This window comes from Schistocerca cancellata, chromosome 3 (genome assembly GCF_023864275.1).
Source record: "Schistocerca cancellata isolate TAMUIC-IGC-003103 chromosome 3, iqSchCanc2.1, whole genome shotgun sequence".
Lineage (NCBI taxonomy): Eukaryota > Metazoa > Arthropoda > Insecta > Orthoptera > Acrididae > Schistocerca > Schistocerca cancellata.
This window is the reverse complement of record NC_064628.1, coordinates 765,639,513-765,658,301: the sequence shown is the minus strand read 5'-3', so window position 1 is coordinate 765,658,301 and position 18,789 is coordinate 765,639,513. Positions and strand designations below refer to the sequence as shown.

General features: G+C 41.5%; 1 protein-coding gene across 1 annotated transcript in view; it reads right to left on the bottom strand.

The window, feature by feature from the left end:
- LOC126175796 (uncharacterized) overlaps positions 1–18,789 on the bottom strand; it is a 314,318-nt gene that overhangs the window by 20,888 nt on the left and 274,641 nt on the right. Inside the window, exons 16-17 of the mRNA XM_049922776.1 lie at positions 17,080–17,294; positions 7,292–7,429 (exon numbers count right to left, since the gene is read on the bottom strand). Coding sequence (XP_049778733.1) covers positions 7,292–7,429; positions 17,080–17,294 — 353 coding nt within the window. The remainder of the gene's footprint in view (positions 1–7,291; positions 7,430–17,079; positions 17,295–18,789) is intronic.

Sequence of the window (18,789 nt, the reverse complement as noted above, 5' to 3'; positions counted from 1 at the left end):
TGTAAACATCAGTCCAATGAATGTCTCTGAGGAGTGTCCTAAAATAATCAATTTTTGGCTTACTGATTACCCTCTTGAGCTCAGATTTAACAGATTTTATATCCTGTTCAGTATTAACGTTTAACAGAAGGAACTGCATGTCATGGTCTGAGAGGCCATTGACTATTGGTTTTGTAATATAATTTTGTTCATTGGACTTTTCTATAAAGATATTATCAATGGCTGTTTGTGAGCAAGTGGCTATCCTAGTGGGGAACTCTACAGTGGGAATTAAGTTGAATGATAGTGTTACTAACTCAAATAAGTTCTTATTGGGAGAGTCTTTAAGGAAATCTACATTGAAATCACCAGCAACCACTATTTTTTTGTTTTTGGTTGTTAAATGGGCCAGTACAGCTTCAAGGTGGTTTACAAACAGATTAAAGTTACCTGCAGGTGCTCGATATACACTTAATATTACGAAGGATTTTTTGTGAAATTCTAATTCTGTTGCACATGCTTCCAAATGCTGTTCTAGGCAAAATTTATGAATGGTTATGTTCTTAAATTTATGACAGTTCCTGATGAATGTGGCAACTCCTCCTTTCTCCATTTCTGATCTACAAAAGTGAGATGCTAACCTAAACCCTGTAACACTTAAAAGTTCTATATCAATGGTCACATGATGTTCAGAGAGGCAGATTATATCAGCTGGGTTTGAAGACTCTAATTCATCTATGCAGATAGTTAATTCATTAATTTTATTTCTTAGTCCTCGAATATTTTGATGCAATAAAGATAGCTGACATTTCACATTGACTGAGTTAAAATTGGGTGGAGTTAAAATATCTGATGACAGTTGAAAATTCTTAAACAATGGCTGTTTATGCTGATGTAATAAGCTGGAATTATGTTTTTTGATTTCTTTCTCAAACTGAAGGTTTGTCTCAGTTCTAACCTCTCTTAAAATTTGCTTTCTTTCTGTCCTCCCTACCCTAAAAAAGGGTCTTTTCTGAATCCTATAACCACTGGTATTTTACCACTCATGACAGTGCCTTCCCCCTTTAACTTTCCTACTATTTCCCCAGCCAGTTTACCCTTCCCCTTCCTGTTGAGGTGAAGGCCATGGCTAGTAAAATCCCACCTACTGAGAGAATCAACATGGACCACACCAATGTGTGACCCCGCACCCGATATGAGCAGCTGTTCCAGCTCCAAATTAACTCTCTTGACAGAAGAGTTCAAATGAGGTCGGTCATGGTGCCCAAGAACAGATACAAACTCAACACTAGTATGCTTCGATGCTGATGCAATCTTCGCCAGGTCACACTCTATACTGTACCCAGGATCTCTGTCAATATTGTTACCTGCCCCACCCACTATAACCACGGTGTCTTCCTTAGTGAAATCTTTGCAAAGTGATCCTAAATCCTCTGTCACCTGCTCCAGACCAGCACTAGGTTTAAAAAAATTGGTGACCTGGTATTCTGATCCTAGTTCATCCTGCAAAAGTTGGCCAACACCTCTTCCATGGGAACTACCTAACAACAACACTTTCTTTCTCTTTACTGATTTCCCTACATTCTTACTTTTCAATTTGCTGCTGAAAGTTTGTTGTGCCCTGTCTACACCTGCAACTGCTTGAGGCTCACCAGCTTCTAACTGAAGCAACAGGTCAAATCTATTTTCCACATTCACCATAAAGCTGTCAGACAAAGTTCTAGGCCTGTTCCTCCTGTTGCCTGTTGCCACTTCCCACCTCTCTTTACCCTTCTCCCTCCTTAACCTATCAAGATCTCCCCTGGCCTTGTCTAGCTCAGCCTAAAGGGCGGCAATTTTCCCCTCCTGTTCTAGTATCTTCCTATCTCTACTACAAATCCTACAAAACCACTGACGAGTCTCATTTACTTCCCCTATTCCCAAGCCACTACAGTCACCCACATGGAAAAAACTACAGCACCCATCACACCAAAGCCCTGACCTAACAATTCCCCACTTAAACTTTCTATGAGATTTATAACACTCTCACGGTGGCTAAATGTACCAGCCACAAATCTTGCTGCTCTTCTTTGGACCTTCTCAATCTCTTGAATCAGATGAACAATACTCTAAGACTGGACAAACTAATGTATTGTAAGCTATTTCCTTTGTTGAAGGACTGCATCCCTTCAGGATTCTACCAATAAACCACAATCTAGAGTTTGCCTTACATGTTATTTGTGTAATCTGATCATTCCATTTGAGATCATATCGAATAGTCACACCCAGATACTTGACGGATGTTACTGCTTCCAAAGACTGGAGTGCTAATCTTGAAAGTTTCGCGGGAGAGCTTCTGTGACGTTTGGGAGCTACGAGATGAGGTACTGGCAGAAGTAGAGCTCTGAGGACAGGTCATCAGTCATGCTTGGGTCGCTCAGTCAGTAGAGCATTTACCTGTGAAAGGCAGAGGGCCCGAGTTCAAGTCTCAGTCTGGCATACAGTTTTAATCTGCCACGAAGTTTCATATCAGTGGACACTTCACTGCAGAGTTAAAATTTTATTCTGGAAACATTCCCCAGCCTGTGGCTAAGCTATGTCTCTGCTATAGCCTCTCATTCAGCGGTGCTAGTCTTGCAAGTTTTGCAGAAGAGATTCTATGAAGTTTGGAAGGTAGGAGACGGATACTGGTTGAAGTAAAGCTGTGAGGGTGGGTCGTGAATCATTCTCTTGGGTAACTCAGTCAGTAGAGCACTTGCCCATGAAAGCAAAGGATCCGAGCTCAAGTATCAGTCCAGTACATAGTTTTAATCTTTCAAGAAGTTTCATATCAGCACACATTCTGCCACAGAGTGAAAATTTCATTCTGGAATCATTCCCCAGGCTGTGGCTAAGCCATGCCTCCACTGTATCCTTTCATCCAGGAGTGCTAGTCCTGCAAGTTTCACATGAGAGCTTCTGTGAAGTTTGGAAGGTAGGAGACAAGATACTGGTGGAAGTAAAGCTGTGAGGGTGGGTCATGAGGTGTGCTTGGGTAGATGAGTTGGTATAGCACTTGCCCATGAAAGGCAAAGGTTCCAAGTTTGAGTCTCGGTATAGCACACAGTTTTAATCTGCCAGGAAGTTTCATATCAGTGCACACTTCACTGCAGTGTGAAAATTTCATTCTGGAAATAGCAAAGATCACTGCACACCTCAGACTCAGTCCAGTTGGACCTCAGTGCTCAGAGATGACAGCGGCCTTGTATGTGTGAGGTGTGAATGTGTGTATGTATTAATCATTTGATAAAGGACTTAATTTCATAGCTACTAATGCCTAGCAGTATTTTTTCAATGCGCCTTATGGCTACTCAGTGCCTCCTCTATGGATTAGTAGAAATCTACCCTTCTCATATTGTTAATGTAAGACATGGGATAGATAAAAAAATCTACTCACCAAGTGGCGGCACAAGTAAACGCGCATTCAGAGCCAGTGGTTCCTTCTTCCAGCAGATGGGTTGAAGGGGAAGGAAGAGGGGTGAAGGAAAAGGACTGGAGAGGTTTAGAAAAAATGATATATTTTGGAAAAGTCACCCTGAACCATAAGTCAGAGGAGACTTACTAGATGGGGTGAGAAGGAAAGACTGATTGTTGGGGACTGCACCAGTGGAACAATGTTATTGCATCAAATTTTGTATTAAACTTGGTGATCCTCAAGTTGAAACAATCTGAAAGATTTGACAAGTGTTTGGGGTGAAGCAAAGGGTGTCACACAGATAAAGGAGTGGTATAAGCACTTCAAAGATGGCTGCTCATCAGTGAAGAGTGAAGCACATTCTGGTAGGCCTTCAACGCCTGCAGATGAAGCTGTTATTGATCATGTAAGGACTCTGTTTGTGCAGGATAGACAAATCATGATCAGAGAACTTGTAAATGAGGTAAAAATTAGGATTGAATCCATGCACTACATTTTAAGGGAACATTTGCACCTCAGAAGTCTCTCAGCAAGCAGAAGTTGGTAAAACTGAGAGCAACTTCATTCAGAGATTGCACAGGACATACTAGGTACAGTGAACAGTAATCAAAACTTTCTTAACACAGTGATCACTGGTGATGTGTCCTGAGTTTATGAGTATGATTCAGAAACAAAGTTCCAGTCATTGCAATGGAAGCATCCATCATCCCCAAGACCCACCCAGCAAGGCAGGTCCACAGCAACACGAAAGTCATACTGACTGTCTTTTTTACTCCAGTGGCATGGTCTGTCATGAGTATGCCCCAGAAGATAATACTGTCAATAAGGGGTACTACCAAGAGGTTCTGCATCAACTTCCTGAAGCAGTGAGATTTAGTCTGACTTGTGGGCAGCGAACAATTGGCACCTTCATCACAAAAATGCACTCACTCATCATTCTCAGTTAATTCAGAGTTTTTGGCCAAACACAACACAGTCGTGGTTTGTCAGCCTCTCTGTTCCCCTGACCTAGCACTGTGTGACCTCAGGCGGCAAAGACATTATGCAGAAATCAACAGAGCAGCTGTATACCACACAAAAAGAGGCTTTCCACGGCAGCAGCATTGGGGGAGGTGTGTAGAAGCTGAAGGGGGCTACTCTGAATGTGACTAATGTCAAACAAGTGCATCGGAATACTGATTTATTTTATAATCAAAAGTTGGAAGATTATTATGAATAGTAACCAGCTACACTGCTATGTAAATTATTTATATTTTATCTCATTTACGATGAGCCCATTTCGGCAAATTGCCATCATCAGGTGCCCTGTAAATACATAAATAAGCAATGGTCTGTATATAATGGTCTTGTAACTATACATGGAAAATATCCGATATACATCTCCATTGTACAACCGGGAGAAAGTAATAATTGGAAAGCAGACAAGACATGACAGCAACAACGTCATATGTAGGGTAAAAACACCTAATTATATATTATAGTTTTTCAGATCATAGTTACAAGACCATTATATTAAGACCATTGCTTATTTATGTATTTACAGAGCACCTGATGATGGTAATTTGCCGATATGGGCTCATCGTGAATGAGATAAAATGTAAACAATTTACACAGCAGTGTGGTTGGCTATTATTCATAATTATCATGTCATTGAAAGATATACACTCCTGGAAATTGAAATAAGAACACCGTGAATTCATTGTCCCAGGAAGGGGAAACTTTATTGACACATTCCTGGGGTCAGATACATCACATGATCACACTGACAGAACCACAGGCACATAGACACAGGCAACAGAGCATGCACAATGTCGGCACTAGTACAGTGTATATCCACCTTTCGCAGCAATGCAGGCTGCTATTCTCCCATGGAGACGATCGTAGAGATGCTGGATGTTGTCCTGTGGAACGGCTTGCCATGCCATTTCCACCTGGCACCTCAGTTGGACCAGCGTTCGTGCTGGACGTGCAGACCGCGTGAGACGACGCTTCATCCAGTCCCAAACATGCTCAATGGGGGACAGATCCGGAGATCTTGCTGGCCAGGGTAGTTGACTTACACCTTCTAGAGCACGTTGGGTGGCACGGGATACATGCGGACGTGCATTGTCCTGTTGGAACAGCAAGTTCCCTTGCCGGTCTAGGAATGGTAGAACGATGGGTTCGATGACGGTTTGGATGTACCGTGCACTATTCAGTGTCCCCTCGACGATCACCAGTGGTGTACGGCCAGTGTAGGAGATCGCTCCCCACACCATGATGCCGGGTGTTGGCCCTGTGTGCCTCGGTCGTATGCAGTCCTGATTGTGGCGCTCACCTGCACGGCGCCAAACACGCATACGACCATCATTGGCACCAAGGCAGAAGCGACTCTCATCGCTGAAGACGACACGTCTCCATTCGTCCCTCCATTCACGCCTGTCGCGACACCACTGGAGGCAGGCTGCACGATGTTGGGGCGTGAACGGAAGATGGCCTAACGGTGTGCGGGACCGTAGCCCAGCTTCGTGGAGACGGTTGCGAATGGTCCTCGCCGATACCCCAGGAGCAACAGTGTCCCTAATTTGCTGGGAAGTGGCAGTGCGATCCCCTACGGCACTGCGTAGGATCCTACGGTCTTGGCATGCACCCGTGCGTCGCTGCGGTTCGGTCCCAGGTCGACGGGCACGTGCACCTTCCACCGACCACTGGCGACAACATCGATGTACTGTGGAGACCTCACGCCCCACGTGTTGAGCAATTTGGCGGTACGCCACCCGGCCTCCCGCATGCCCACTATACGCCCTCGCTCAAAGTCCGTCAACTACACATACGGTTCACGTCCACGCTGTCGCGGCATGCTACCAGTGTTAAAGACTGCGATGGAGCTCCGTATGCCACGGCAAACTGGCTGACACTGACGGCGGCGGTGCACAAATGCTGCACAGCTAGCGCCATTCGACAGCCAACACCACGGTTCCTGGTGTGTCCGCTGTGCCGTGCGTGTGATCATTGCTTGTACAGCCCTCTCGCAGTGTCCGGAGCAAGTATGGTGGGTCTGACACACCGGTGTCAATGTGTTCTTTTTTCCATTTCCAGGAGTGTATTTTGCACAGTGGGCCCCAAAGAACAAAAGTTGGATGCTTTTTGAACAAGCCTTGTAGAAAGTCTTTGGAGTAGGAAAATTGATTTTGTATGTTAATTGTATACTTTAATGCTCACTTTTCATGAATAAAATATACATTTTAGATTAATCAGCCCATAATTCCATAGTATTTGCCAACAATCAATCTCAAATTCAAAAACAAGAGTTACATTGAAAAATATAATACTAGAAGGAGAAATGACTTACGTTACCCATCATTCAGCTCAAGTATGGCACATAAAGAAGTGATATATTCAGCAATAGAAATCTTTGGCCACTTACTCAGTGAGATAAAGAATTTAACAGATGATAAAAGTAAGTTCAACACAAACTGAAACCATATAAAACTGATGGCTCCTTCTACTTCCTAGGAAAATATTTTAATGAATAATAGTTGGTGCAAAAACTAGCAGAAAGTTAATGCAATAGACAATCATGTCAATGGCCATGGTATTGCCATATATTCATTCATAAAGTGTGCTATAAGTGTAAACTGCTCTTCCACATAACAGCAAGAGTTCAGAATTATGAGTCATGAAATACATAATCAACTAACTAACTAAACAATTAAATCAGTCGTGCCCATAATTACCTAGGAACGTGGCACATAAGAAAATAAAAAGTTCCGAAATTTTTCCTCTGTGTTAATGTGTGGGAGCTTTGGGTAAATGTCATGTGTGAATCACTTAAAAAGGATGTTCATGGTAGGCACTGTTCATGAACATAAAGCAATGATATGTGCCACTCAGACTTACAGCTCCTGACTGCAGTTCGGTGGGCACTCCATGCGATAACCAGAACACAGCAATCTAAGCACACGCCCAGTTGGTGTCCCAGGATACGGTGTTGCTCCCAATGTCACTATCTCCCAAAGAAGTACACCAAATGACCACCTGTGCAAAATTGAGAAAACTCAGTGACTGTTTTTGCTGTCTTTCCTAGTGAAAATCATGTATTCAACATATGAGTACGGTGTTATTAGCAAAGATGGAAGTAGAAGTAGCTACTTTGTATTGATACATTAACATACTTGATTTGTAAAATGATTATTAAAATACCTCAGTTTTCATTAATTAGGAACAAGCATAACTAACATATTTTATGAACATGAAGAACAGAAATGCCAAACATGTCGGTAATGTAAACGAAAATTTCTCTATTCCTGTCAAGCAAAAAGTGGGAAAGAGAAAATAACTAATGATGTACTAGATTATTTGGAGATGGGTTGTAACCAGCGAAAACATAACTTACTTCAACCTCATGTTCCCCTGATAAATAGGCACACTTTCAATCCCATTTTCAACATTCAGTCTTTGCCATCAAACAAAGCAGTAGCTAAAGTACTAAATAAAATGATGGAAAATGTTAATTGCCCTGTGGTAATGTCTTGAGTATAAAATTTTACCCACACCAGATGAAAGATATAAAAGGATCATTAATAAGCAAATTCTTGCTGTGCCAGATAAGATTCTGTTCCTCCACCGAGAAATCAGCTGGAGGCTCCCAGGGCATTTTTTGCAACAGGAGACACACCCTCTGCATCACTCCCAATTTGCACAAGAAACTGCAACATGGGCAAATTGATAAAATCTTGGGAAAGAGAACAACGATAATCAGACAATAAACCAATGACAGATGTAAAAGAAAAAGAAGAACTAAAATGCCGGGAATGATAGGAGCCAGATTGAGCCACAGAACCAGGACAGCTAGGGCTCCCCTGGGTCAGAGCAGGTGACAGAGCACCCCTCCAGTCCCCTCAAGTGGCCGACAAGGCCCTGTGCCCCACCTCATACAGAAGAATAGTGGCCAGACTGGGACAGTCCAGTAGGATGTGAACCACCATCAGACAAGCACAACATTGACAGTATGGTGTATCCTCATGTCCTAGGATGTGGCCATCAATCAGCCACCTTCACAGATAAAATGAAAAATCAGATCAGCAGCTTTGGTGACATCCACTAGCACCAGAGGCAACACATCAGCTTGGTTAAGGTTTTGCCAAAAGGTGGCCAAATTGGGACAGTCCAGTAGGAGGTGGACCATTGTGGACCACACCAACAGTGTGGTGTATCCCCATGTCATAGGAAGTGGCAATCAGTCAGCCAAGTGTGGCCAGTGCAAAGCTGATAGAGAACAGTAGATTCCCTGAATGAATCACGAAGGGAAGACTGTTACATACTCATGGGCTCCTTCATCGCTCACAGTTTGTTCAGAGAAACCAAGGCACACCAATCCACATTCCAAGCCTCCAACAATTGATGGCATAGAATCAAGCAAAGGTCCAGTTTCAGTAACCCCACCTCCAGAGTTGGCATCCTGGCAGCCAACTTCATCAACTGGTCAGCACATTCATTCCCTGGGATCCCAACATGACCTGGAATCCAGACAAAGATGGCTGACTGTCCTCCATTATGGAGCTGAGAAAGGATATCCTGGATAACCACAACCAATGTGTGTCAAGGGTAGCACTGATCAATAGCCTGAAGACTCCTCTGGGAATCGCTACTGATTAAGACTGCCTCACTGATGTAAAAACGAACATGACTGAAGGCTTGAGCAATGGCCACCAATTTTACAGTGAATACATGGCATCCATTTGTGTGGGAGTGTAGTTTACTGTACCCTGCATGTGTGTAGGCAAAATCGATTCATCCATTGACGATAGAGCGGTCAGTGCATACCACTTCTTAACCCAGAAATGCATCACGGACAGCCAGGAACAGGTTATGAAAAACCATGTGGTCAACAGAGCCTTTCAGTCGAAAGGATAGGTTGAGATAGATATGAGGATGGGGTACACACCTTGGGGGTGTGCACAGTTGCTCCCTGACAAGAGGTGACAATGAGGAAGGTTGGAGTTGAGAATAGAGATGCCATATGTGAACTGCAATCATGACTCCAATCCTGGACTGCCACTGTGGGAGGTGGATCTCCCTACCACAAAAAAGGACTTGTTACGTCATATGCTGATATGCTGGAGGGACTGCAGCATCCGTAAGGAGGCTGTTCACAGGGCTGGACTGAAAGGCATCTGTTGCAAGTCAGACCCCATAATAGTGTATCAGGTCAAGCATCCAAAAGGCTGAAGGTGAGGCCGAGCCATATGTCAGATTCCCATAATCAAGATGTGACAGAATCAGAGCTTCGTAAAGCCACAACAGTATAGAGTGGTCTGTGCTCCAAGCTCATCTTACCAAGTCAGTGAACAGTATTCAGGTATGAATAGCACATTTGCTTAAGTTGTCCAAGATGGGGAACCACGTCAACTGGGCATTGAAGACTCATCCCATAAAGTGATAATACTCCAGCACATTGAGCTACTGGTCATCAAGGCAGAGTCCTGATTGTGGAAAGACAGTACGACAGTGATAGAAGTGCATGATCCATGTCTTGGTGGCCGAAAACCGAAAGCCTTGGGTGAGAGCCCAGGACTGCATCTTGTGTGTGTCACCCTGCAGTCAGTGTTCAGCAGCACCCACAGTTAAGGAGCAATAGTAAATACAAAAATCATCAGCATACAAAGCGGGTGACACTGTAGACCCTGCAGCCGTAGCTATATCAATGAGAGCCATTAGAAAAAGGTGTACTCTCAATACAGAATCCTGCAGCATCCCATTCTCTTGTATATAGGGGGGAGGAAGGTACTGCAGAAAGCACCAGCTGGAACCCACATAATATGGTGTGACAAGAAGTTCTAGACAAAAATTGGGAGTAGGCTCTGGAGACCGCCAAGTGGTGTCATACACTGATACGCCTTTTGCAAGTCGAAAGAGACACCAATTAGGTGTTGACTTCAGGTAAAAGCCCACTGGATATCAGACTCCAGGCATACCAAATCGCCAGCAGTAGAACGGCCATGGCAAAAACTGCCCTGGGACAGAGCTAAAAGACCCTGAGACTCAAAGTACCACACAGTATCTGTCTCACCATACATTCAAGCAACTTTTGGCGGCCATTAGTGAGACTAATTTGGTTATATCTGTCTTTCTCAAGGGGGCATTTACAAGCCTTCAGTTCCAGGAAAACCACGCTTCCTCCCCACGGAGATGGGAGCACATCATCACTCCAGATATGGGTGAAAATGGCAAGGACATGACATTGGCAGTACACTGATAGGTTTTAAAATTTTAAACATTGGCTTATAGTGTGGCAAGTTACATTGGCTGAGACTTAACCCAGGAAAGAATTTTATACTTATACTCATTGATTGTGAATTAGAGTGATGTGTGGCCAATCTGTAGTCACGACATAAGCCGCCAGATGGATTCCAGCTACTGAGCAGCTCATAGTGTCGCAGTCCATTTTCCTTCTCAAGAACATAAACTTATATTAGTCACAACCATGGTAAAGAGTTAATAAACCTTGAATGCTGCAACTGGTTGGCTGGTATTTTACAGTCCTATCAAGTTTCCACTGAAAGGTGTTCGAGCATATGACCGTGGATGCAGTCTAGCCCTGGAGCTGTGTCAGGGCAAAGGACTGGGGCAATGAGGAATTCCCATTCACTGGACAGAGCATTATACGGCTCTAGTGATGTGTAATGAAAGGTAAATGAATTTTCTCCACCCATTATTTGAGGACAGGAAATAATGGCTGATAATTCTCAGATGCAGATGCTCGAGCATAATGCAGAGCACAATGATCATGGGCACTGAAGTCATCCGAAATGAAGAAGGGTGAGGCAAGCTGAGAAATCAATGCAAACAGTGTGGTCTGAGACACTTCACCATTGGGAGGGGGATACACATTAGAGACAGTTAAATCCAGAGACACCCGCACTTGAAGAGTCACAGCCTCCAAAACTGTTTTGAGTGGCATGTGTTCACTGTAGACAGAGTTCAGAAGGCAAATGTAAACTTGATCCAATGCTCTGTCAGTGGGGGAGTAGTTGGGGGTGGCAGCCATGAATGATGACTAGTAGAGACTTAGGCCAAAGTCAATGATGCTATGGTGTGCAGCATGTTGAGAAAGTGGCTGACTTGGATTTGTGATAAGCAACAGTGCGGCAGTGACCATCCACACAGATACATAGCTGATCCCCTGTCATACACAAACATAATGCTGCACATACCTTATGGTGTACAATGTTACTGGTTTCATATGTGGCCTTATCTTTCATCGCATGGAAAATGGCTGTGACTGGACTAAACTAGGATGTGGTAAATGGCTCTTGCTATTAGGTCATTCACATGGGAAAGACCCGTGAAGTCCAGAAATGGGACCAGCAGTGAAATTGGGCCAGACCATGATACTGTATAAGTCAGGTGGGCAACAGAATATCATTTGGCAGGATGAGAATAAGATTTTGCATAGAGTATAGCTTATTTCAAGGCACAAAAAAGTATTCAAGAAAGTAAGCCACATTATTTGCCATGGCATCCATGTCTGGTTGAAACTGAGGGATAAAGAGGAGTAGGGGTTACTGACTGGATTCACAGTACTATTGAGTTTGTTAGTGTGATGAGGCCCAAAAATCTGTTCCTGGACTAGCTCATCACGATATTTGGATAACTCTTGAATCCCACGACAGGTGTGCCACCCACAGGTGTTAATGCGTAAGAAGGAACTTTCCAGAATGAAATGGGTGACATTGCCAAATGACAATTATTTTTGTTGGTTGATAAGGGATATGAATAGGTTTTTATTGGACGATCTGAGGTGGAGATCAACGTTCAAAAAAGTAGCTTGTTTAGTGGAGAAATATCAGAAGAAGCAGATGTGGGAGGAGTAGTTAAGTTTCTGGAGGAAAGAATGGAGGCTATCCTTGCTATGGGTCCAGGATCACGAAGATGTCAACCCCCACCAGTAAGGGGCTTAAGGTGTTGGGTGGGACGGATTCCTCTAAGCAATCCATAAGTATTCTGACATAGAGAACAGGTGCATGACAACCCGTGACAGTTCTGAGGACTATTTTGTAAATTTGGGTTTCAAAGGAGAAATAATTATGGGTGAGGATGTATTGTTGTTGTTGATGTGGTCTTCAGTCCTGAGACTGGTTTGATGCAGCTCTCCATGCTACTCTATCCTGTGCAAGCTCCTTCATCTCCCAGTACCTACTGCAACCTACATCCTTCTGAATCTGCTTAGTGTATTCATCTCTTGGTCTCCCTCTACGATTTTTACCCTCCACGCTGCCCTCCAATACTAAATTGGTGATCCCTTGATGCCTCAGAACATGTCCTACCAACCGATCCCTTCTTCTGGTCAAGTTGTGCCACAAACTTCTCTTCTCCCCAATCCTATTCAATACTTCCTCATTAGTTATGTGATCTACCCATCTAATCTTCAGCATTCTTCTGTAGCACCACATTTCAAAAGCTTCTATTCTCTTCTTGTACAAACTATTTATCGTCCATGTTTCACTTCCATACATGGCTACACTCCATACAAATACTTTCAAAAATGACTTCCTGACACTTAAATCTATACTCGATATTAACAAATTTCTCTTCTTCAGAAACGCTTTCCTTGCCATTGCCAGTCTACATTTTATATCCTCTCTACTTCGACCATCATCAGTTATTTTGCTCCCCAAATAGCAAAACTCCTTTACTACTTTAAGTGTCTCATTTCCTAATCTAATTCCCTCAGCATCACCCGACTTAGTTCGACTACATTCCATTATCCTCGTATTGCTTTTGTTGACATTCATCTTATATCCTCCTTTCAAGACACTGTCCATTTCGTTCAACTGCTCTTCCAGGTCCTTTGCTGTCTCTGACAGAATTACAATGTCATCGGCAAACCTCAAAGTCTTTATTTTTTCTCCATGGATTTTAATACCTACTCCGAATTTTTCTTTTGTTTCCTTTACTGCTTGCTCAATATACAGATTGAATAACATTGGGGAGAGGCTACAACACTGTCTTACTCCCTTCCCAACCACTGCTTCCCTTTCATGCCCCTTGACTCTTATAACTGCCATCTGGTTTCTGTACAAATTGTAAATAGGCTTTTGCTCCCTGTATTTTACCCCAGCCACCTTTAGAACTTGAAAGAGAGTATTCCAGTCAACATTGTCAAAAGCTTTCTCTAAGTCTACAAATGCTAGAAACGTAGGTTTGCCTTTCCTTAATCTTTCTTCTAAGATAACTCGTAAGGTCAGTATTGCCTCACGTGTTCCAATATTTCTACGGAATCCAAACTGATCTTCCCCGAGGTCGGCTTCTACTAGTTTTTCCATTCGTCTGTAAAGAATTCGTGTTATTATTTTGCAGCTGTGGCTCATTAAACTGATTGTTCGGTAATTTTCACATCTGTCAACACCTGCTTTCTTTGGGATTGGAATTATTATATTCTTCTTGAAGTCTGAGGGTATTTCGCCTGTTTCATACATCTTGGTCACCAGATGGTAGAGTTTTGTCAGGACTGGCTCTCCCAACGCCATCAGTAGTTCCAATGGAATGTTGTCTATTCCGTGGGCCTTGTTTCGGCTCAGGTGTTTCAGTGCTCTGTCAAACTCTTCACACAGTATCGTATCTCCCATTTCATCTTCATCTACATCCTCTTCCATTTCCATAATATTGTCCTCAAGTACATCGCTCTTGTATAGACCCTCTATATACTCCTTCCACCTTTCTGCTTTCCCTTCTTTGCTTAGAACTGGGTTTCCATCTGAGCTCTTGATGTTCATACAAGTGGTTCTCTTATCTCCAATGGTCTCTTTAATTTTCCTGTAGGCAGTATCTATCTTACCCCTAGTGATATAAGCCTCTACATCCTTACATTTGTCCTCTAGCCATCCTTGCTTAGCCATTTTGCACTTCCTGTCGATCTCATTTTTGAGACGTTTGTATTCCTTTTTGCCTGCTTCATTTACTGCATTTTTATATTTTCTCCTTTCATCAATTAAATTCAATATATCTTCTGTTACCCAAGGATTTCTACTAGCCCTTGTCTTTTTACCTACTTGATCCTCTGCTGCCTTCACTACTTCATCCCTCAAAGCTACCCATTCTTCTTCTACTGAATTTCTTTCCCCCATTCCTGTCAATTGTTCCCTTAATCTCTCCCTGAAACTCTGTACAACCTCTGGTTCTTTCAGTTTATCCAGGTCCCATCTCCTTAAATTCCCACTTTTTGCAGTTTCTTCAGTTTTAATCTACGGGTCATAACCAATAGATTGTGGTCAGAGTCCACATCTGCCCCTGGAAATGTCTTACAATTTAAAACCTGGTTCGTAAATCTCTGCCTTACCATTATATAATCTATCTGAAACCTTTTAGTATCTCCAGGGTTCTTCCATGTATACAACCTTCTTTCATGATTCTTAAACCAAGTGTTAGCTATGATTAAGTTGTGCTCTGTGCAAAATTCTACCAGGCGGCTTCGTCTTTCATTTCTTAGCCCCAATCCATATTCACCTACCACGTTTCCTTCTCTCCCTTTTCCTACACTCGAATTCCAGTCACCCATGACTATTAAATTTTCGTCTCCCTTCACTATCTGAATAATTTCTTTTATTTCATCATACATTTCTTCAATTTCTTCGTCATCTGCAGAGCTAGTTGGCATATAAACTTGTACTACTGTAGTAGGTGTGGGCTTTGTATCTATCTTGGCCACAATAATGCGTTCACTATGCTGTTTGTAGTAGCTTACCCGCATTCCTATTTTCCTATTCATTATTAAACCTACTTCTGCATTACCCCTATTTGATTTTGTGTTTATAACCGTGTAGTCACCTGACCAGAAGTCTTGTTCCTCCTGCGACCGAACTTCACTAATTCCCACTATATCTAACTTTAACCTATCCATTTCCCTTTTTAAATTTTCTAACCTACCTGCCCGATTAAGGGATCTGACATTCCATGCTCCGATCCGTAGAATGCCAGTTTTCTTTCTCCTGATAACAACATCCTCTTGAGTAGTCCCTGCCCAGAGATCCGAATTGGGGACTATTTTACCTCCGGAATATTTTACCCAAGAGGACGCCATCATCATTTAATCATACAGTAAAGCTGCATGCCCTCGGGAAAAATTACAGCCGTAGTTTCCTCTTGCTTTCAGCCGTTCACAGTACCAGCACAGCAAGGCCGTTTTGGTTATTGTTACAAGGCCAGATCAGTCAATCACCCAGACTGTTGCCCTTGCAACTACTGAAAAGGCTGCTGCCCCTCTTCAGGAACCACACGTTTGTCTGGCCTCTCAACAGATACCCCTCCGTTGTGGTTGTACCTACGGTACGGCTATCTGTATCGCTGAGGCATGCAAGCCTCCCCACCAACGGCAAGGTCCATGGTTCATGGGGTGGGGGGGGGGGGGGGGGGAGGATGTGTTTGCCAAAATAATTAGGAATAAGATGGATAGTTCAGTGTGAGGATGATACTGGGAAAGGCTATGTTTAATGGCAACAATATTGGTTTATTTATTTATTTAATGCATAGCCATAGCTTAGACAGATAACAACATGTAAGATATTAGTTGTTTAATGATTTGTTAACACCACCACATCATTTCCTTAACTGTTATGCATATTGCTGAAAATCAGGAATGTTTTTTAAAAAATTGAATGGAATAGTTATGCTACTTAACAAATAATGTCAATTATTGACATAGAATTGAGAGAAAAGTTTCTGAAACAGTACATCAGGAGTACCATATTGTTTCAAAGTATAGCATGGACAGTGTGAATACCATGGAAAATGAAAAAGTTGACATATAAAGCATAATGTACTTATTTACCTAGGTATGAAAAGGCTTTTATTTACATATCTATAGTAACATTTGGCTATATGTGTGTAAACTGTTCCATATTTTATGACTGGTGTATTAATATTTACCTTGAAAGTACTGTAGAACTATTCTCAACCTTTATTTGTCTTTATGGAGAAATATAGTATTGACTGAAGCAGCATGTTTGTTGTGAACAGCAGTTCTTTCAGTTGATAATTAGTTATTTGAAAACCTAACCTAAAATGATAATATTCACAGAAATATACTATTCCTCCTTATAGAAAAATATAGACAGAGAATAGTTCTACTTGTAAGGTGGCAGAAATTAACAAGACACATAAAACATTCGACAGAAACTGTAGTTTCCAAAAGTGTAGGTTTCTTTCAGCTGGTTAAACAGAGTTGAGAGGAAAGGAACTAGTCCACAATCAGGGAAAAAGTCACATGACTCGAGCTGAACAGAGGAAGCAGGTGAGAAGAAGAGGGAAATACACACTGAAATGTCAGCAAGAAAGAAAGTGAAAACACTCGATAAGTTAGCCAGGCAGGGAGGTCAATTAACAAGTCAGATATAACGAAGAAATATACAGGAAAGAGAAGTTAGATGAACTCAAGATGCAGAGCATAGTTTTGCTATTATATGAAAATAATTTCTTTCAGAATATACAACTTGTCAACAGAACCAGTATTTATTAGAGATATAAGCATTAGTTTTCAAGTTCTCTGCATGTTGCCATCATAAAAATGGAAACAAGTTTCTGCCACACTGGAACGGCACCAACATAATTATATGAAATTCTGAAGTATTCATTTTTTTTAACATCCACCACACAACATACATGAGAGTAAGGAAAGCGTTCTTACTCACACATCACTCTGTGATGTATATATCTGATGAACAAGTGATTCAATGGCCATCCACTTCACTGGTAGGCGACCTGATCCAGTCTTGCGATAGATGTTCTGCTCATAAATATCACGGCTTAGTCCAAAGTCAGATATCTTCACAGTACGGTTGGAGCAGACAAGAACATTTCGAGCTGCTAAATCTCGGTGTACCACATGATTTGATGAAAGATATTCCTGCACAATGACAGAAGTTGATCTGGTGAAATGTCTGATAAAAAGAGTGCAATTGTATACTTATGCTTTTAATAATACAGATAATACAAATCAAAAATAAATAAATAAATAAACTACTTGATTATGGAACAGATAAGTTATTTGTGCAGTTGCAATTAAAATACAAATAGCACAGTGATACAGTAGCATAGCAAAACACCAGCAGCAATATTTATTAAGAATGAATGGGTCATGAACTACAGAATTATAGAACTAGATTGAATATGAAGTAACTGCAAGCAAACAACAGAATTTTAGTTTCAAACAAATGCCATACATGGCACTCACCCCTACAGACGAATTCATGTTTGTCACATCTACATTACTGTGAAGAACATTGAGATGAGATATTATTGTGCTGGGTGTGTATTTCTTGGGAAGAAATTAACAAACCAGTGTAGTACTAATCCTTACAAACTACAGAAGTGCAGCTAGTGCAGAGAAAATTACTCAGATTTCTTGTTATAAGGTTCCTCTGTCACAAGATAAAGAAGCTTTGACTCTGTTTGTTATGGATTTTTATCTGGCAGAACATTATTCATAAAAATGCAGACTCAGTTCTGAGTACCAGCATGTCAGACAGTTCAATTTGTTAAATGAGTTTTAGAAAAGAAATGATAAGGAAGAATAAATATTCTGTAATATTAACAGATGTAGAAGATATATTTCTTAGGTCACCTAGAATATGATGAAAAAAAAAAGGTAGCATGAGCAAAGCATAAATGACTAATAACAATGGGATGCAAGAACTAACTACTTACTTTTGTGCTTAAGAGAACTGGTTTAACATTAGGAATAAAGAACAGAAATGGATGCAGAGATGCAAGCTGATGTGTGTACCAATAATAATGAAGCATCACATTCATAGTTGTACAAATAAAGAGAATAATAGAAGCCTTTGATAAACTGTTATATCATTTAATATTTCTGCTTCAGCAACATATTTTTACCCTACTTAATTAATATATTAAAATGAAGCATGTATATTTTATTCAAGGAGGAATAATAATAAGTTGAAGTTGCTAAGTGTCAGATCATTATGGACGCCATTTGATACATAATTTCCATATTTTGAGGAATAAGTCCTACTGTTTGAAAGGCAACAAAGATCAAACAAAACTAATAAACAAATATAAATTCTCAACACTTCTTATGTTTGTTCCAGTTTTACAGAATACAGTGTAGGGCTTGTAGGTCATCCTTAATGAAATACAATGCTTTTCATTTTCTGTCCATAAATTATTTGGGAAAGTTTTCTCAGTGTCAATGGCATTTTCTTTTCTCTTTCCTTTTTCCCCATTTCACTGCTTTTAGTACAGGAACATTCTTGAATAGCAACATCACATTCAAAGGGCTATGAAGCTAAAGCCAACTGAAATTCTACAATGTTGTCCTCAAGTCCTGACATGAGAAGAGCCCTGTGTCAATTTTTTATTAATTAGTTTGGGGATACTTA